General features: G+C 38.2%; 1 protein-coding gene across 1 annotated transcript in view; it reads left to right on the top strand.

Annotated features, from left to right (window-relative positions):
- Positions 1-13,406: 13,406 nt before the first annotated feature.
- Positions 13,407-22,046, top strand: part of LOC134331301 (ephrin-A2-like) — a 181,488-nt gene continuing 172,848 nt past the window's right edge. The window contains exons 1-2 of the mRNA XM_063012651.1: positions 13,407-13,446; positions 14,765-14,877. Of these exons, the coding sequence (XP_062868721.1) occupies positions 14,765-14,877 (113 nt within the window). The 5' untranslated portion in view covers positions 13,407-13,446. The remainder of the gene's footprint in view (positions 13,447-14,764; positions 14,878-22,046) is intronic.

Below are 22,046 nucleotides of genomic sequence, written 5' to 3'. Positions count from 1 at the left end.
GTTTAAGAACAGAGTAAAAGGAGGTTAAAAAAGTATGCAGAGAAAAAGATGGACTACAGTCAGTAATTGTAGACCTACAAAGTGCTTCTATATGGTAAGTGGAGCTGATAAAATGGACAGTGAGTGTAGAAACAAGGAGGTGGTTTTAATGTTATGGCTGATCGGTGTATATCGCAGTATAAGGTTCTCTCAGATCTTTCAGGTTGGATGATGAGTGTCTGTAAACTAGCCGCCTGTTTTTGGGATACTGTCATGTTGGATCCGTCCAATGAAGCCAAATACAGGAACTTCCTTGAAGATAACCTTGAAGATAACACACGTGTGCTCTGGAGGAGGTTATCTTCAAGGATGTTCCTGTATTTGGCTTCGTTCATTCGTCCCTCAACTCTTAAGTAGACACTTTTAATCCAAATCCACTTGGAATTGTGACTGCAACAATTAAGATTAAGGGACTTTTTCAGGGGCTCAACAGTGGGAACTTGGCATCATTGGGGCTTAAAGCAGCAATCTTCTGATTACTAGTCCAGTACCCTAACCGCTAAGCGAAGAGTTTAAAATAATCACTCCAGACACACTTAAAAACTAAAATTTGAGCCCAAATTCATACCGTCCATAAAAAGAAACTAAACTCTTTTAAATCTATCCCGCATGGCTGTGACATCACAAGGACAGATGAATTACATACGACCCTGAACAATTCCACCTCAAGCTAATTAGATCATATTGTAGCGAAGCTAGACGCACAAAACCGTGGGAAAGTGTCCAAACATTTTGTTGTTGTTCGCTGTCAGAAAAGAATGTTTTTGCATAGCTTTCCAAAGGACTTAAATATCAAAAATAAGTGGTTACATTTTGAGCCAAAATACATTTCCAGGGTCCGTACTTGACTATTCAGCACATTTAAGTGCTGTCTGATTGGCATAATACAAGACAAAATTTACCAAAAAATTGGCAGAAACCCACCGACAAATCTGCAGCTCGTACTGCCTGCCCCAGTTCTAACATTTACTTTGACTTTTATTTAATTGCAGACAGGATGAACCTGAGATATTTCATGTTTTGTCTGCTCAACTTCATTTAATTTACTAATAAACATCCATTCCTGCATTTCAGGCCTGCAACACATTCCAAAAAATGTTGGGACAGTAAAGCAGTTACCACTTTGTAATGTTGCCATCCCTTCTCACCACACTTAAAAGATGTTTTGGCACCGAGGAGACCAAGTGATTTAGTGTTTCAGCTTTTATTTTGTCCCATTCTTCCTGCAAACACGTCTTAAGATGTGCAACAGTACGGGGTCATCATTGTCGCAGTTTTTGTTTCAAAATTCTCCACACATTCTCTATTGGGGACAGGTCAGGACTGCAGGCAGGCCAGTTCAGTCCAGTACCTGTACCCTCTTCTTCCGCAGTCATGCCTTTGTAATGTGTGCAGCATGTGGTTTTGCATTGTCTTGTTGAAAAATGCATGGACGTCCCTGGAAAAGATGATGTCTTGAAGGCAGCATGTGTACTTTTCTGCATTAATGCTGCCATCACAGAAGTGTAAATCACCTTTGCCAAGGGCACTGACACAGCCCCATACCATGACAGACCCTGGCTTTTGGACTTGCTGATAAGTGTGGATGGACCTTTTCGTCTTTGGTCCGGTGCACACAGCGTCCGTTTTTTCCAAAAAAGCTAGAATGCTGATTCATCTGACCACAATACACATTTCCACTGTGTGATGGTCCATCCTAGATGCCTCAAAGCTCAGAGAAGTCGACGCAGCTTCTGGACATGGTTAACATAAGGCTTCTTTTTTGCACAGTAAAGTTTTAAGTGGCATTTGTGCATGTAACTCTGTATTGTATTGTAGTGCTTGACAAAGGTTTGCCAAAGTAATCCCTCACCCATGTGGTTATATCAGCTATTGTTGAGTGGCGGTTCTTGATGCAGTGCCATCTGAGGGATCGAAGATCACAGGCCTTTAGCTTAAGCTTGCGCTCTTGGCCTTTATGCACTGAAATTCCCCCGATTCCTTGAATCGTTTAATGATATTATGCACTGTAGAGGGAGAGATGTGCAAATCCCTTCCAATCTTTCTTTGGTACATTGTTTTTAAACATTTCAATCATTTTCTTCTGCATTTGTTGATAAACTGGAGATCCTCTGATCATCTTTGCTCATTAAAGACTCAGCCTTTCCTGGATGCTGCTTTAGTACCAAACCATGATTACAATCACCTGTTGACATCACCTGTTTACAATCGCATCATTATTTCATTTTTTCACTTCATTACTAGCCTTAAATTGGCCCAGTCCCAACTTTTTTTGGTTTTCAGACAGACCTAATCGGTAGCACCACACACCCTGACCCAGAGGAAAACTGTATCACTGTGCCACCCATTTCAGTAATCGGAGACTCTGCATCAAACCAAACGTTTATGTAGTGCAAGCTTTGCTTGTAGTACCACTTGGGCTCGTTAGGGGGTGCAAATAACAAAGATCCCCAGAGCCCAAGTCAGCAACAAGTAGAAACAAAGAGGATAACTGTTCGTAGACAAATCTGCAAGCAGAGGACCACGGACCGAGGAATACCATCAGCTCTGGAAACATTTAACCCATTGATTAAATGAGTACTATCTTATATTCGCTCTTAAGCTGCTGTAAATGCTTTAATTATGTTAAGCAGATGGAACGTATTACCAGGGCTTTCTTCTAGTGACCCGTTCACATATTAAAACACATTCGGGCACTGAGAGATGGTTCTAAATGCTGTGTTAAACCCCAGATGAAGAGTCTACGCTTAATCCGATCACATAATTGAGGGCAATGGTGGAACTAAGACTTTACTTTCATTAAATAAATAAACGGCAACTTAATTTCTTAGCAGATACATTAGGGCTTGAGTATGCTAGCCCACCACCGTCTGGCCAGGCGTCTACACAGACATGATAGGCTATGTGTGAGGAGGGGCATGGCTGAAGCCCTCTAATGGATTGCTGTACTTTGATTAAAATGACATGACTTGGCTGAAAAGGTTTACTGGATCTGCTTAACAGAAATAGTGTAAATAATGTTAAAGCTCTGATATGTATCAGTATGCGGCCCAGTGAACACATGGGTGTGCCAGATCTTCACGAGACCCCTCCTAATAATTAAGTTCCTGTGTCAGCCACATCCATTAAAAATCACTTATATCCAATTACTTGCTTCCAGTTTTGTGTCAGCAGTTTGGCAACGGCCCTTTTCTGTTCCAGCATGATTAAAGCGAGGTCCATGAAGACATGCGTTGCCGAGTTTGGTGTACAGGAACCCCAGAGGCCTGCACACTTGCAGGCCTCTGGGTTTCCTTTACACCAAACTCGGCGACGCATGTCTTCATGGACATGGGGTGTGAATTTGCAAAGAATTGAAGGCACGGTGGCACGGTGGGTTAAGTCCTGGGTTTGATTCCCAGGTTAAATGGTCTCGGTCCTTTCTGTGTGGAATTTACATGTTCTCCCTGTGTCTGTGTGGGTTTCTTTCAGGTGCTCTGGTTTCCTCCCACTGTGGAAATACTAAATGGAAATACTCAAAGTCCCACTAGGAGTGTGTGTCCTCTATTGGACAGGGGACCCGTCCAGGGTATTTCCTGCCTTTAACCAAGTGAATCGGACCCAGCGTGACCCTGAATAGGATGAAGTGGTGGTAAACCGACAACGAACGAATGAATGAATGAATATATTAGTGTGCCAAATGTCCATGTTACATTAGGTACATGGTCAATAAATATTGATAATAATATCATCTGTTTAATTGATAATAATATCATCTGAGCTGGGATCTCGAATACATCGTATTGAATCTCAGCTCTGCCTTGCCGGGTGAGGCTGAGCGGCCACATGAACAACGATTGGCCTGTTGTTCATATGGGCGGGATTAAGCTGGATATGGGTCTCTCTCTGTCAGACTAGTGCAATTACGACCTCTGCTGGCTGATTAGAGGCGCCTACACAGAGATGAGGAAAGAGTGCTCTTAGGGTGTGTCTCTCCGTACACAACGCTAGGTGGCACAACACTCGTCAATGTGTGGGTTATAAGATGCATACGGCTTGCTGCCCACATGTCGGAGGGGGCGTGGGTTCGTTTCGATCTCCTCGGTCAGAGCAGGGATCGGCATTGGTGGAAAGGAACCATGATGCAATGGGGCAATTGGATGAGCTAAAAAAGGGAGAAAAAGGAGAAAATACATAAACAAAACACACACACACACACATTTATATATATATATATATTTATATCTATAAATGTTTTTCATTACACGTCATGTACTGTCATATAACTGATGCACATGAATTATGCCATTTATTCACATATCCCATCTTGCTTGCTCAGTTCTCAGTGTCAGCCATTGTACGGCACCCCAGGAGCAGAGAGGGTTAAGTGGCTTGCACAAAGGCCCAACATTGGCAGCATGGCAGAGCCGTGATTTGAACCCTCAACTTTCTGATTTGTCCCTGGTATGCATTAATAGCTCGATTAAAATGTATTGAAATGCATTAATTTGTTCACATGGAATTGATTTGGGAGTACTGTACTACACCGTATTCATTTATTGCAGACTTGGATGCAAAAATCACGTCTGGCTACAAACGCACTTGTGTGTGAAGAGATACTTAACCTTTTATTTCTGTCTAATAGGGTCATTTTATTTCCATCTTAATGTGCTGTATTTTTACATACATAATTTGTCTTCCGCAACATTAACTGACGCCTTCTAAAAGGCTTATTTTGTCACCGGCACCTTTCTAGATCCAAAGTGAGATTATAGCCGTGATTACAAGTCAAAGGGAACCGGTCATAAATCTGGAAACTACACATTTTCCGCTGCAGTCGTGCCAAAAGGCGTTTAAAGTTTATGTCCCAGCTTCACGAGCAACTTCATAACTTTCGCACACACACGCATACTTATTAGAGGAGGACTCCCGAGTCTAATATAGCGCTTTAACACAGAGCTATGGTTTGTGTACGTGACCGGCAGTATTACTAGAAACAAGAGGCGGACAGTTTCTAGCTCTGGCTGCTTTTAAAAGCTGTACAGTTGGGGGTAACACACACATTGAACTAAATTGAGATCATCCCGAAATGCAGTAAAATGTTTTTATAGGAAAGGAAAACATAAAAATGAGAGCTTTTATGAAAAGGTTCTGGAATATTACATGCAGGTGCGCTGGATTCTACGTTATGTCATTGTTTTCATTTGAAAAGTCAAAATCGCAGAACTGAACCCTGACTAAACCTAGTTCACTTATCCTTCAGGAATTGCTTTTAAAATCAAACATTTGTATTGTTGCATAGGGACTATACTTACTGTGTATTGTTTTATTACTGGGTGGCATGTTGGCTCGGTGGGTAGCACTGTCACCTCATAGCAGGAAAATCTGGTTCGATTCCCAGGTGAAGCGGTCTGGGTCCTTTCTGTTTAGAGTTCGCATGTTCTCCCCGTGTCTGCTCAGTTTCCTTCAGGAGTTCTGGTTTCCTCCCACAGTCCAAATACATACAGTCAAGTTAACTAAAGATTCTAAGGTCCCACTAGGTATGAGTGTGTGTTTGCCCTGTGATGGACCTTTCACCCAGTGGATTGTACCCACTGTGTCCCTGAATCAGATAAAACGGTAATAAAACAAACAGTTTTATTACTGCTTTTGGGTGACACGGTGGTCTGATATGTAGAACTGTGATCTTGCAGCAAGAAGGTCCTGGGTTCGATTCCCAGCTGGAGCGGTCTGGGTCCTTTCTGTATGGAGTTTGCATGTTCTCTGTGGGTTTCCTCCAGGAGCTCTGGTTTCCTCCCCCAGTCCAAAGACATACAAGTAAGGTGTGTGGCTATTCACTTAAATTCAATTAAATTATCCAATTAGGGTCCGTTGGGTTGCTGGAGCCTATCCCAGCTTTTCAATGGGCGCAAGGCACACAGTAACACCCTGGACGGGGCACCAGTCCATTGCAGGGCAGACACACTAACACACACACATACACACACCCATTCAACTATAGGGCAATTCAGTGTCTCCAATTAACCTGACCGCATGTTTTTTGGACTGTGGGAGGAAACCGGAGCTCCCGGAGGAAACCCACACAGACACAGGGAGAACATGCAAACTCCGCACAGAAAGGACCCGGACCGCCCCGCCTGGGGATCAAACCCAGGACCTTCTTGCTGTGAGACGACAGTTCTACCCACTAAGCCACCGTGCCGCCGAGTCCAAAGACATGCAATCATTAATTGAAAATTCTTAGGTCCCCCTAGGTATGAGGGTGTGTGGGTGTGTGTGTTGTGAATTGTGAATTGTACCCACCACGACCCTGAACAGAATTAAGCAGTGGTCAGCAGTTTATGGAAATTGAGGACAGGGCTATGTGCAGGCCAGAATGGCACATTGGCTTGATGGGTAGCACTGTCGTCTCACAGCAAGAAGGTTCAATTCCCAGGTGGAACAGGCTGGGTCTTTTATGTGTGGAGTTTGTGTTCTCCCGGTGTTTCCTCCCACAGTTCAAAGACACGTGAGGTGAATTGAAGATACCGAATTGGCCATGACTGTGTTTGACATTAACCTAGGCCACTGGAGTTTCTCCACACCAACCTTGCTAAACTATGACTTTTAGGACTTTACCTTGTACACAAGAACACAGTCATGCTAAAACAAAAAAGGGTCTTCCCCAAACTGTTGGCCCACATTTAACAGATTTGGGCTTTGTAGTATAGAACTAAAATGTGAGCTCCATAACTGACCATCTCGTCCGTGTTCGTGTTGTGCTTCTCATCTCACGACTGATACAGCGTTCCAACAAAACCTCTTGCTTGAAAAGCTCTGTTTGAAGCTTTATTAAAAAGGTATGCTCACTCCCTCCAGGACCGTTTTACACACGGCATGGTCGCTGGCGTGTGCTACAGATTGGTCTGGAAAGAAAAAACAGATGTGACCTTGTTACCGACATCTCTCCTCAAGCCTATATACATTTCCAAATGACTGCTTTTTACAAAATGACCTGCTACGATGACAGATATATTTTGCAAACGTCGGCCTGGCTTGTCAAATGATCGCCGGGGCGGGTGGGGGTTTAAAATTAGCGGCGCACAGTCCATTTGTTGCAATACTAACATGGCACTTCAGGGCACTTTCAATAAATATTTTCAACAGATGTATTCAAATGCTGACTGATCTATTGCTTCTGCACATATAAACATTATAATGTTAATCGCAGCTCAGGCACGATTGGGTTTAACGCATTAGTCACGCTGCCCCCTGATGACCCTTAATGTAGGGACTGAAGCTATTTTACCCACAGATATAGCACTGTATGAGACGTGCTCCCTTTGACCTGCTCATCTTCTTCAACAGATGACAGTACAGCTCAGCTACCTGTTGTCTCAGGTGTGGTCTTTATTAGGGTGTTTTCCTGGACATGTCCACTTGTTTTTTGACCTATAAAATGCGTCCGGATGGAATTTCTAAATGACCAAAAATGTCTGGGATTCGGCTTTTGTAGTCCGCATACGCTGTTCTATGTGTGTCACCTTCTTGTTTGTACACTCACTGTCCATTTTATCAGCTCCACTTACCATATAGGAGCACTTTCTACAATTAGTTCTACAATTACTGACTGTTGTCCATCTGTTTCTCTGCATACTTTTTTAGCCTGCTTTCATCCTGTTCTTCAATGGTCAGGACCCCCACAGGACCACCACAGAGCAGGTATTATTTGGGTGGTGGATCATTCTCAGCACTGCAGTGACACTGACATGGTGGTGGTGTGTTAGTGCGAGTTATGCTGGTATGAGTGGATCAGACACAGCAGCGCTGCTGGAGTTTTTAAATACCGTGTCCACTCACTGTCCATTCTATTAGACACTCCTACCTAGTTGGTCCATCTTGTAGATGTAAAGTCAAAGATGATCGCTCATCGCTGCTGTTTGAGTTGGTCATCTTCTAGACCTTTATCAGTGGTCACAGGACGCTGCCCATGGGGCGCTGCTGGCTGGATATTTTTGGTTGGTGGACTATTCTCAGTCCAGCAGTGACAGTGAGGTGTTTAAAAACTCCATCAGCGCTGCTGTGTCTGATCCACTCATACCAGCACAACACACACTAACACACCACCACAATGTCAGGGGGGGGCATTTGCACTGGGGCCCATGGCTGGGGGGGCCCTCCACAACATGAACTCAACCCCTACCGCACTGCCCCCATTGGCTGCACTGCCAGGTCGTTATTATTATATTACGATATTGTAGCGGCGATATGTGTGTGACATTCAGCTTAGAATTCAGATCAAAATATACAGTGAGTGCACAGCAAGGGATTTTGGGAATCTGTGTAACCTGCTTAACGTTACTAGACATATAATATAATATAAATTTGTTGAGGGTGCCCCAACTTTTTTTTTTTGCACTGGGGCCCATGAGCTCCTAGTTACGCCACTGTGCCCACCCACTCCTCTAACCTCAGAAATAGTGTAATTGGCCTCATAAGAGTAAGAGACGGGGTGGGAGGGAGAAATACGACCTGTGACTCAGACGTCTGCCCTTTAGCTTTGCGGTAATGGAGAAGTAAGTCTTGGTAAGTTGTGCAGTAGTCTTATTGATTGCACATGACTGTCAGTGTTTCCTATAGTTATTTATCTATGTGCTGCCCCCATCAGCCACTAGAGTGAGTTATGTTTCAAAATCTGAGCCTTTGCACTGAGGGGATTGGATATACAGTATATATACAGTGACGTTTATATACACTGCTAGTGGACATGTGTCATGGCAGTCCTGGGCTTTCAGTGATTTGTACAACTGTTCTATTTACAGCAAGTGAATAATTCCCCCCAAAATGTAGGTTCTTTATCAGATTATCGTTTAATAAAATAGTTTTTATAAATATGCGGCCAGAAATAAACATACAGCAGTTTAGAATAATAACTATGTAGTGTAGAAGGAAAGTTGTAATGTTTTTTCCTTTTCACTGATTCATTTGGTGAGTTTTCTGTGTCCATATAATTAGGGCTAGTTTAATTGTACATATTAAAGAATAAATCCACCAGTGGCCCAAAGTTTGGAAGCAAAACTCAAACATTGTGTTAAGCAGACATACTGTATGTCCAAATATTCAGATGTAATTATAAAAATACAGACTGCTGGAAAATGAGTGACTATGTCCACAGTCAAGCAAGCTTTACATGATCACATGGACATGGGAATTGCAGGAGCAATTTTAGTTAAATAGCAATATGAAGCTTGCTTAACTGTGGACAGTGTCACCATGATGACGCAGCTTTTTTGTTATTTATTTTTTAGTTTTTGAATCTCATTTCTTCTAGCATTAGGTGACAGTTTGGTGTTTTTTTTTTAATCAAACCTTGACAAGAGACTGGTGTTCTATTTACTTTTAAAAGGCTGGTTGAACTGGTCAAAAGTGAGGAATTAGTGGCTATGCTAGAAAGTTCAATTACAGAACTAACTGTACCATTAAAATAGTATTTTAATTTGCTAAATGTATATATTTGACTATTTTCAGAAATATTTTGCAGCCCATTAATCATTTGGTCAAAAAAAATGAGAAGTTGAAATTCCAAGACATGCATGTGTTGTACAAGTGCATATAAACTTTTGACTTTAACTGTATATATAAAACAGAATTACACATAATATATGTGGCTGTTAACCGATTTATCAGATGGCCTGTACAGTGGTACCTTGAAACTCAACATCAATTGGTTCTGGGAGTGGCGTTGAGTTTAAAAGGAATTTTTTCCCATAAGGATGTATGGGAAACCTGTTAATGCATTCCATGGTCCCATGGAACTGCATATATTTTTGGCTAATGTAAAATAATGGGGTTGCTTTTGACACTTATACACTGAAAATAACACAAATATAATATAAAACACTTAAATACAATTAAAAACAGTTACAAATCAATACAAATACAATAAAACCTGCTCTTTACCTTTACTTCTTTATTGTTTCCTTATGCTTCTTAATTAGTGAAGAAAACAAATAAGCAATAATAATTAAGAGAGGTTTAGTGTTTCTGTGTCGTCTTTTTAATACGTTGTTACATTATTCTTTTTATTGATAAGCGTTTTAGACTGTCTCGGAAAAGCTGATTTTTACAATTTCTCAGAACCCCGAGCTGTAACACAAGTTTAAAAGTGAAACAGGAGAAAAGCACAGCTGAACACACAAATGCAGATTCGTCTCATGTTCGCATGACGTTTTACCGCACCGCTCAAGCCGAGCTCTGAGCAAAGCAGCAGTTGCACACACGTTGAGTTTAAGGGAAACATTGAGTTTAGGGGTACAAATTTCTCGACGAAGGTCGTTGAGTTTCAAAGATTTTGAGTTTAGTGGACGTTGAGTTACAAGGTACCACTGTAATAGTTTCAGATAAATCTCACAAGCTGAGACTGGAAGATTATTTTTATTTTTCAGTAAAAATGGTCTGACATTGGAGTTCAATTAGCGCTTTAGCCATGACTTTTTAAAGTACCATTTTAACTACTACATTTAATTTGTAATTTAGGAATTCATTCAGAGTCATAACCTTGTTTCTTTTTTTAAAGTTCTAAAATGATTTTGGGACCTAATTTGAACCTTCATGTCAGTAGGCAATCTAAGCCCATTTGTCTGAGTTATTGTTAGCAACCAAAAGCTAACTCTGCCTCCAGCAACAATATAAAAGAAAATAACAAAACCACGAAAGTAATTTTTTTACTCTGATAACCTATGCACACCATGTTGCTTTGTTTTAAATCATTTATTATTTATAATCTTTTAAATCTCAACCAGTAGTCTATCTATGCAGACACCCGACCAACCGATAGCAGCACTACCATTCGGACCCTGGATCCTCTGAATGTAGGCTAGCATATATATTTATACGTTTTATTATTTTAAAGCTTGGACATTATTAGACACTATTCTCAGGTCCATGCTCTTGCCAAGAGCGTAGTCTCTTCTGCTGCTCTGCCACAAGTTGTCGACAAGCCCCACCGCTCCATGCATAAATGCATAACTTTCAATGAAACTTTTATAAATGTCTACCATTAATCTCTGTGCCACTTTTAAAGGCAGGAAATTAAAGTTTCATTTGTATTTTTCTTTCTCCCCACCCTCTCCCTGTCTGCATACCCTGAAGTTTAAAATATTTATCACTGTTGAATCTCACATTGTGCACCGTTTCTGCCTCTGCTCTCGGACTCGCTCCTAGCAGCTCCTAGTCTCACATACCAAAATAAACAGTAAGGCCAAAAATACGCCACTGCAGATCGGCTTAAAAGTGGTGAAATACATTTTATAGATTAATTGTTACGGTAGTGTGCAGTTGTGGAGGTAGAAGGACTTACACACAGTCAGCAATGCAAGCAGGTTTGCTGCTAGGTAAAATCCATTACAGTACATAGATTCATTTTGATATATGAAGTACATATATTCACTGCACACGGACCCTAAATCAAGGCTTACATGCTCGGACAGTTTCCCATTGTCACTTTATCATAGTTTACGTAACGTCTTAGACATAATATTTCACATAATAGCTCCCATAATCTTAGACATAATGTTTACATTTTTAATATATTGTTTGCAATATTACAGGTGGTAATTCAACACTGCAAATGGTCATTGATATTCTATATAGGTCAGTCCAGTAAATGAAGTAAATGAAATAGTACAGCTATGCTTAAAGAAAAGGTTTTACAGGGTTAGATAAATAGAATAGACAACAACTGTGCCTCGAAGTCTTTTAGCTTATTCGTAACTACCTAGTTATACTGGATAATAATTTATAATGGGTTCTACTGTACTTCAAATGTTCTAGTTTTGCTTGAACGCTGTGCTGTACAGTTGTATAATGTTTTACACAAAGAAACTTAATGGTACCACGGACTACCAGGATAGAGTTTTCCAGAGCTACAGCTAGGCAGTGGTTTACTTCCTAAGATTCTGTATTGAAGAGAGAGAAATGTTGCTTTCTCTTTTTCAACGTCATTAAGCGAGAAGACTTGGTTTTATGTTAGCATACTTTTTAATGCAGAGGTGCTGAATATGCCAGCGTGTGTTTTTTTTTTATATCAATGCTTTAATATATTTTTTTAATTTTAATTTGTATATATTTTGACATTTTCAAACTCATTTATCACAATTATTATTATTTTTTTAAAGCCATCTTTAATAATTTTGGAACTGACTGTAAAGTATAACTAACAGATACCTGGCAGGATGTCTGTTAGTTGGATCGAACATATTCTTAGTAATATCTATCTTTTCTGACAAAAATGATAAATATTATATTATTATGTTAGTATTGTAGTTATATTTTGAATGCTTAATAATAACAATCACAACAAACATTTAAAAGAATATATAAAATAATAAAATAAGAATAGTAGAAGCTACAGTGGGGGCCAAAAGTCTGACACCACTAGTAAAATTGCTAATACTTTGTGCTGTTATGAACTGTTATGAAAGGATTAAACTTTTGACTTAAGGTTCTATGCCGGTAAATGGACCGCCATATATTTATTCACACTATAACTATTGTTATCTTCATGTATTTACAACTATAAATCATTTACACATGTTTGTGTCATGTGCAAATTACTGGGACTGGTTAGGCAGGTCAGAAGTTGTCTGAACAAAATACATTTTCTGACTCTTGTCTTGTTACCCTGTGTACCATTGAAACAACTGACTGAGGATTAGAAAATACAGCAAATTATTGTCTACAAAGTAGTGAAAAGAAATAAAAATATTAAAGGGTTTTTCAAAATGTCATAAAAAAATATAGACATTAAAAAACTCTTTGTCATACAACTACTTGTATGTTGATTGAAATGCAAAAAAACCTTTGTTGCTTGCAAAAACATTAAATGCATAAAATAGTCATTAGAAGATAACTTCACATGTAGCCTCATCATAAAGTCAATGCCTGAAGTAGGCAAAAATTAAATAAGTCATATATATTCTGAAAACAAGTTAGTGGACTAATTAAATTAAATCAAGTTACGCTTAGGGAACAAAAGAGGAAGCATATAATAAATAGGAACACTTTGCAAACTGTCATGGTGTCAATCTGTTATGCTTTGTGGTTGTGTGGCAGTCAGTGGCACAGGAAACATTGCAGAAAAACAAAGAAACAAACAATGAAAAACCCATGAGGCTGAAAAGAAGATGGCCAAAAAGATAATGATTTAAAAACATCATAAACTACTTTAGATAATACAGGGTGAAGCTTTTGGAATGGCCCTCATGATCCCCTGACCTGAATATCATTGTTTACGTCTAAATTCTGTGGATAATATGCAAGTCAACATAAAGAATGTCAGAACTAGCAGTGTTTTGGAAGAAAGAGTGGGTAAACATTGGTTAAACAAGGACAAAAAGACTCCTAGATGGCTATAAAAGTGTTTAGAAGCAGTGAAATCTACCAAAAGAGGTAATATTTACTTATTTCTAATAATTAGTCATTACCATTAGCTGATTCAGTAAGTTGCTCAGGTTTTTATACGTCCCAAATGCTAGTTTTAAGTGAATCAAATACATGGCTTTAAATTTAAGTGAATTTAAATGGCTTTAAATGTTGTGTTTACGTTTTATTCATAGTTTTATTATATGTTTGAAGGAAATAATATAAATTAAGCAAACTTTTAAACAACTGTAGGTAAATGTTAGTAACACTCAGTCATGTAAACTTTAGAGCAGCGCTCGTGCGGCCCCGCCTCTTGGTGAGCGCGTGAATGGAGAGTCGCTCGCTAGCTCGTTCAGTCAGCGCGAGCCCGAGTGAGAGAAAGAGACGCTGAGGGAGAACAAACAACCATCAAATATATTCTCCATTTTACTCGCGGTCTACCGAGTCGAGTCTGAGAGATAACCCGAGCTAGTGACCGTAGCTGACGAAAACCCGGGTTAAAAAACGCGGACAACGTGTTTACTCAGCGAGTGATGCGGCGCCGGTGTCCCGCTGACCGGTTCGAGCTCCGGGTCGGAGAGGTAGCGCGCTAACAACAAGTCAACTTTCACAAGGCACGAGGAGGACGAGGATGCTGCCTACCTGAGGAGCTCTTAATCCTGGACTTGTTCTACTGCTCAGCTAAGCGGTCAGCGGCTCCATGTGATGTGCAGGAGTTTACTCAGTACAGTCTTCACTCACAGGCATGTGGAGTAACGTTAAAACAGAGTAATGTTTACAGGATTGTACAGTTGCTCTGAGCATTGAGTTGTGAACAGACCGAGCTTTGACTTTTTCAGTTTTCTCCTCTGAGGAAAGTTTGCTTTTGCAATAAATCAACCAAGGAGTAGAATGGAGCTCAACCGGCTGCACGTTCGGCTCACAAAGGCTGACATACCATTTAATCCGCGATATCTTTAACATCGCTTTATTTTTCCTATTGAAACGGATTATATCGCATGGACATGGACGCGCCAGCACACCGCATGTGCGAAGTTGTGCAAAACTGAAGTTAATCCTGTCTGTGCTTTAATGGGAACTGATGATCTCTGTAGCTCCGTACTGACCGTTCATCATCCAGCCGGGTTCTTTTTATCCATACCCGATTTATATCTTGATGACCGGAGAATGTGATGATCGCGATTAAACTTTAATGACTACAGAACTGAACACAAACAAGCTCTTGTAAAGAGTCACAGCAGGAACATTTATATAAATATATACACCATATACATCATTATTGTTTGTATCTGATTCGTTTGGGGTGCAGTCGAGCAGCATGGACAGACACTGTGTTGTGTATCAGATGGAGTTGGCACTTTTGATGCTCGCCGTCCTGGTTTGGGTCACAGTTTGGGCGGACGACAGCAAGATCATTTCGGACAGATATGCTGTGTACTGGAACAGCACGAATCCAAGGTAAGAAGTTTAAAACCTCTTTCTTTAAAACGTCCAGAAGGTCTTTTACACTTTTAAAGTGACCACCAAGAGAGAGAGAGAGAGAGAGAGAGAGAGAGTATGACTAACCACTCACTACAACAACAGGTATAACATTCATCAGCTGGACTTGTGTTAGTGATATTACACCTTATGAGCTGTATATAAACAAATATTTAAAAATGAAAACCAACAACTCCAAACTTTCTACTTATATGTATTAATAACAATAATATTAAAATACAGTCTTATGTAAAATAGTAACTATTCTATTTAACGTAATATATATATAGACTTACTTTAAAGTTTTATCAAAACTTTTTAATCTAATAATTCACTACATATCTAAATAGTGAAACCTTAATACTTAAAAAAACTTAATGTCCTACAAAACTTAAAAAATCTATAATTTATTTACTACTTTATTATATATATATAATATATATATTATATATATTTAATTTATTTAATACTTTAATTACTTAATATACTTCTACTTTATAGATCCTATACCACCACTTTAACACTAAAATCCCTATACCACCACTTTAACACTAATTTTAATATACACATACATATATATATATATCAATTCTGTACTTCGTATCATAACACTTTAAATTTCTCTATAAATATTAACTTTATATTTTGAACTTAATTTGTGAATGTCTAAATTTCATATTTACTACAATATACTTTACTAAGTTGCATAAATACTGACGCTTTTTAAACGTATTACAAAACTTTTAAACTTAATAATCGTACTAATTTCCTACAGACAATCCATAAAGAATACAAACCTCGTACCTAATACTTAATGAACAATAAACAAACTAATACCTAATAGCTGATAAACAAATTTCATTTTTAAAAGATACCATTAAAATGTAGTCTAATCAAATCTAATTGAATAAAACGTTTTGGTTCATTTAATACGGCTGTACACTAATATAGACCTACATATATTCAATAAATCAATAACAACCTTATAGGCTTATTTATCATTATTGTTGAGTAAAATCACGTGCTGTCCAGAAGTGTGTGTGTGTATATAAAACTTTATAGTTTAAGACTTAAAACTTAAACATTAAACTTAAATGTAAAAAATGACAAAAAATCAGGTTTATAAAAAATGAGGCAGATACTGTAGCCTATATATATATAATAAAATCCCTATACATGAAAAAGTTTTGTGACCGTTTACGTTGAACTTCATGTGCATTTTGAGAAACTTTATTTTTATTTTTAGTGTGCAAAACATACTGTACTATTGTGTATTACTGTACATAGTGTATTATTCACACAGATTGTTAAACTTTATAATGTTTTAATATTGAAACATTATAATTTGATTAGGCCTACACTAATCAAAAGTTGACCTCTTAATATAATATTATATAAGATTTATATTCTGTAATATAATTGAACTTGAGAATTTGTATAAAACACAGTATACAAAAAAATTAGGATGTTTTTGCAATAATAAAAAATCTTTGAACTTTGGCGTATAATAATATACTTTATACTGAAGTTAATGTAATTAGCTTTAGGTTTTGTAGCGTATTAAATACAACTCCATGAGCTTTAATTTATTATTACAGGACACTGAGAAAGACCTAAAAGGCTGAATATTCACAGTGCTGATTAAGCAGCTATAGTGTTAACTGAGCACCACTGGTATTGAGGTGTTGATTGGACGCCTATAGTTAAACAGCTACAGTGTTTATTCAAACCAGTCGGGGTACAGAAAAACACTGCAAGTGTCAATTCAAACCTGATGCTTCAGCTGTGAAGCTTCCCAAGCATATAGTTTCCAAATGCTAGTAAAAACACTGGTTTCTTTTATTTATTAAATTTTTCTTTTTTTCTGTTTTTTTAAATTTGAGTGAGACTATCATATTCAAAACATAATCACGTCAAAGTCCTGATAAATCATGCTTTACGTGTACAGTTTAATAAAGCCTGGCCTAAATTTTCATTAACTTTACCTGCTGTGTCACTGATGTTAAATTCTTCCAGCTGTGAAGTTAAAATTCAATATTTTTCCCCCAAGTTAAACCCAGTATTGGCGTATTGAAGGGCCCATATGTTCTGTGGCGCTGTACGTCAGGTTGGGTTGAGCCCCATTTGTTTCATATGACTCATTCAGTAATATTGATCTCTCTGCTGCTCTCAGGTACTTATTACAAGTGCATCCATCTGTTTGCTGGATATAACATGTGCATAGATCCAGTGCAATTTCTAGAACATTATATGTGCAAATCACAACCATACAAAACAATGGTGCATTTTGAGCTGACTGTTTACCCCAGTTTTTTTTTTTAAATTGCATTTATTTTCAACCAAAACTTATTAACGTGAATTCTACCTTATGGTTCACATTGTGACATGAAATCTCAAAACCACCCCCTCCATATGCACTCGTACCGTACTAAGTCATGGGCAAAGTTCCAGTGTGGCAGAAGGCTGAGCTTTGTTTGCAGGCTTTGCAGGCTGAGCTTTGTTTTGCAGGCAGAATCAAACTTAGTTGGAATTTTGTCCAGTTTAGAGTGTGTTGAAGGTCCACAAGCACAAAAGATCAATAGTCACATTAAGAAGTTAAAAAAAGCCTTTGCTGACTACTGGACATAGAGCTTTGTGCAGAACTTTGCATTAATTGTGGCATTAATAATTAATTAATGGCAGTCATTTGGACATGATGCCTGACCCTAGGGTGGCATTTTTTGGCTTTATAAAAAAGTTATTTTGTTAAATAAAGGCTATGACCTGAAAAGAGTAGCGGATATAGCCAGTTCCGCACAAATCTCTAAATTTTTATTGGTATCTTCTTTGTATTTCTTTAGATTTTTATACACACTTTAATTACACATTGAACGCATCTCATAACGTTAAATCATAGTTGTGGAGCAGCAAACAGCTTTTTTGATCATCCACTGAGGAAAAGTATGGCGAAGCTGCAGCTGTTCCACATATCTGAAAGGAAATCTGCCAGAAGAATGCTTATGTAGCTACTCACAGTCTGTATTTTATTTTATCCTAGTTTTCTGATGAAATCCCATCTAGAGAGGCTAAAGTGATGCTCAGTAGAGTTTTTTCCACCATAATGCAGAAGTTTTGCAGTTTTGATCGTGCTAATTTGACTCGTCATTGGGTAGATTTGTGTTTAAAACGCTGTATTTGCTTTTTTAAAAATACGTAGACAACTGTACTGAAGAGGGTCCACTAGTTCACTTTAGGTTGGTTCAAGAGTCATTCTAAGAACCGTATATATATATAGATAGATAGATAGATAGATAGATAGATAGATAGATAGATAGACATAAATGCATATTTGTAAAGGTACAAAAAAAAGTCAATTATGTGTTAAAGGGGAATAAAGCAGATGGGAACTTGTGGCCGGCTGAAGTTAAGTAGGCGAACACTTAGGCGCTTGGACAGGTCACAGCTGCAAGTACTCACATACAGTCTTGTGCGAAAGTTTGGACACCCGGGGTCACATTTCATGTTTTGTTTATTGAATAAGTGCATATAAGTTAAGTTAAGCCATGTTTGGCCTAATTTAACATGTTGAAAAATAATATATATTCAGTGTGCCACATTTTACGCTTAATTTTTCCCCCCGATTATGCTGAATTCAGCAAATAAAGAGTCATTACGCATGAAACGTGCAGAAGTTTGCTCCCTGTAGAGGAGGCTTAAACGTTTTCTTACTACTGTACGGCAAAATGCTTTTACTTGATGTCAGCTTCATGAAGTCCGATCAACTTCTTATATGCAGGCGACGCTATTTAACTAAACAATCTAATGACTCTGCACAACAGCCTGTTTTTTAGTGTACGGTCAGATTTGATGGAATTAATGTTACATATTTGTATAATCTGTGCTTTTTTGAATATGCAGGGTAATAGAATTTACACTGATCGAATCCAGATGTGTGTTCATCTATCTGGCATAATATACCGGATTCATCCAAAAATTAAAATGTCTTATTTTCTTTTTAAGTAAAGTGATCATTTTATAGTCCTTTAGCGTTGGTCCACTATATTTCCAGCATTTTAATGTTATGTTTGTTTTTTGCTTTGTATATTTTACATTAGGTGATCATTTACACTAAAGCTTTTTATACTTTATGTTTTTTTAGGAAGATTTTTTTTGTGATATGAATATTCAGTACATAGGTTTATGTTCATATTTCTAAATCATTATAAGAACGTTATGAAAAAATGCAGGCGCAAATGTGTTTTTAGTCTTGTATGTATTAAAATAGACTTTACTACTGTAGAACTGAACTGTGTTGTGTTGGGAATAGTTTAGTTTTATCATCTCGGGTTAAAACAGTGGCTTGTACTTTGCAGTCTCAACTTTTTTTGTCGTTTTTAAATACTGTACTGTTCGGTTTTGTTTCATCGCTAATATTTGAAATACACCTCAGCATTTTTTAGGATTTGAGGTTCGTTGTCTTAACACGACTATCTTCGTTTTCTTGATACTTGTAAGAACATCATATTACAGCTGGGAAATACTGCAGAGTTAGAGTTTTCAGTTGTGTTTTTACGGTCCTCTAGGTGGCGTTGTGCTGTATTTTGCTTTAGCAAACACTATGGTCCGCCATTTTCTGAACGGTCTGAGAGACACGCTTGCTGAAGACAAGAAATGGAGTGCACGGTTGTACTGGTCCATATAGCGGGACAGATTTAAACATTATTCAGTGAAGGAAAGTCGCACATTTCTATGACTGTAAATATCACTAAGAAATTACTTCGAACTGTGTAGGGCAATAGAAATATTGTATATGAAAATATCCAGATAAATGTGACTTATTAAAACAAGACTATGATATTAAATGATCACGGTTTAGTATTTAACTGGTATAAACCACATAAAAAATTAAAGTTCATATAAAACACACTGTAATATTTCCATCATGGAGTGAAACTTTTGAAAGTAATTAGTGTGTAGATCTGTTTTTTTTTCCAGCCACGGCTCTAATATTGTTTTTCCAATATCAATTTGAACTCACTTAGCGGTCATCCTGCCCATGTTGCACAAATGAACTACACGAGTGTACTGTCTTCATAATTAATTTATGGCATCAAGGGGCCGGTGATTTACTGTTCAATTTTTTTCCTCATTGTGTATGAAACCTATCTCCCTTGAAATTACCCACTGAGCACTAATGAGGGTTCCATCTGCTTGGCACATGACCTGCCACCCTGAAGGTCAAACCCCCCCCCCCCCCCCCCCACGAAAGCGTGTTGCTTTTTAAAAAGCACTCAGTGCGATAACATTTTTAAGATCGCTTTACTAAATACTGTGACTTTTCAGCAGTTAAATTGAGTGACACGAGGTTTTAAACCTATAAAAGTATAATAATTGTTTTTTCTCCCTTAAATGACCTTTGTCCATTAATAAGCAGCTGTGGTGCACTAAAACAGAAATAGCAACGAGCGCAGAATAGTCATTACGCTGGAAATCCGATTAGGTGGGCCTAGTGGTCAGCAGGGTCCGTTTTTAAGAAGAGACACTGCAGTCTTTTTGTTGGCTGTAATGTGGAGCCACGTTGACTTCATTTGTGTGAGACTTTAGACTGGATAAAAGATTTACAGGGGTTTAAATGTCAAATTATAATTATGCTTGTCGGCAGCTTTTTTATTTGAGTTCTAATATTTAAAGTTTTATAGTCGTTGCCTCTTTATTTTCTTTATAATGTGCAAAAAGTCATCAACAATATGTAATAAATGCTGCTTTGTTTAATACGTACAGCAATCCTATCAATAGGAAATGATGCTAAACGTGCTGAAATGAGAATTAAACTTATTTAGCAATAACTAGAAGCCTAGTCAGTGTCGTTCAGCTTCATTCACTTAACTTGTACAGATGTGTTTCAACTGGATGACATTTCTTTGACTCTAAAAAAAGAAGAACGAACAGATAAATGTTCTCCACTAGTGAATATTCTTTGAATAGCCCGGCTCACCGTTACATTAAAAAGCTTGGCTAACATGTCATTAAGGATTAAAGGTGCTTCTTGATTTCTGCAAAAGCAATCAGCATAGAGAAGAGAAGTTTGCTAATCGCTAATCAGGAGTTCAAAGCTTTATTAAATAAAATGACCCGGAGTGCGCACAAGCCCCCGAGCCGGTTTCATATAGCAGGACACAGCACTTCATTTCCAATGTTAATCAAGCTTATGGTAATGCAATGGAATAAATGGCTCGCAGTCTCCTGTCCCTTTTCTACCCCCCTCCATCCCGGTCCAATAGCTGAACCCTCAGAAATGATTGGGAATCGCAGGTTTTTTGTGTTAGGGATGTAATATTATCTCGTTGGCCCGATGTCGGGCTCGTATTGTGCGTCCCACTCAAGACACAGAATGATGAGCTATGCAAGATCATTGGAGTAGAACGTGCTCGGCTTTCAAATCAACTGAAAATCGAGACTTTTTGTGGAGGAATAATGAAGAACGAAGGAAGAATCTAGTCATGATGTAACCGGATTCTGTTGAATGAACAGTTTTAGTCGGGAAAATTCGGCCCTGCAAGTTAACGATTAAAAAGAGCAATTCCGTCTGCACTGATTTCACACCTGAACTCTTAACCATATAAAAGTTTGAAATGTTCAAATTATTTGAAAAAAAGCCTTCAATGTTTGGTATATTTGTCCGAAAGGCTTTTATTTTGGTAAGCTTTGAGGATAAAGTTAGGAGAGTGTATTTACATTAGTGGTGACCTAAAAAACAGGATTTTTTGAAAAATGCGGTTTAGACTTGTTCAGTTTACCACGATTCACTGATGTTTAAACTTACAGACATATTTTTGCAACACACTGTTTAAAATTTTACTTTTTGACAATATAAAAAAAAAATGCACATTACTTTTGAGCCGGGGTACATTACTTTCTTTTGGGTCGTGAACCTGATACACGCTGATACATGGTTCTATTTTAATACGCAATGTCAATTCAATACCAGTTCATCAATTGCCGTATAAATAATTCATTCATTTATTTATTCATTGTCTGTTTTAGCACTGCTTTACTCTGATCAGTGTCACAGTGGGTCCGATTCATTGGGCAAAACACCCCGGACAGGTCGCCAGTCCATCACAGGGTAGTGTAAATAATTGCGATGAAGAATTTAATTGCATTTCTTG

Source organism: Trichomycterus rosablanca, chromosome 17 (assembly GCF_030014385.1).
Source record: "Trichomycterus rosablanca isolate fTriRos1 chromosome 17, fTriRos1.hap1, whole genome shotgun sequence".
NCBI lineage: Eukaryota > Metazoa > Chordata > Actinopteri > Siluriformes > Trichomycteridae > Trichomycterus > Trichomycterus rosablanca.
The sequence above is the reverse complement of the archived record's forward strand: the minus strand, read 5'-3'. Positions and strand labels throughout refer to the sequence as shown.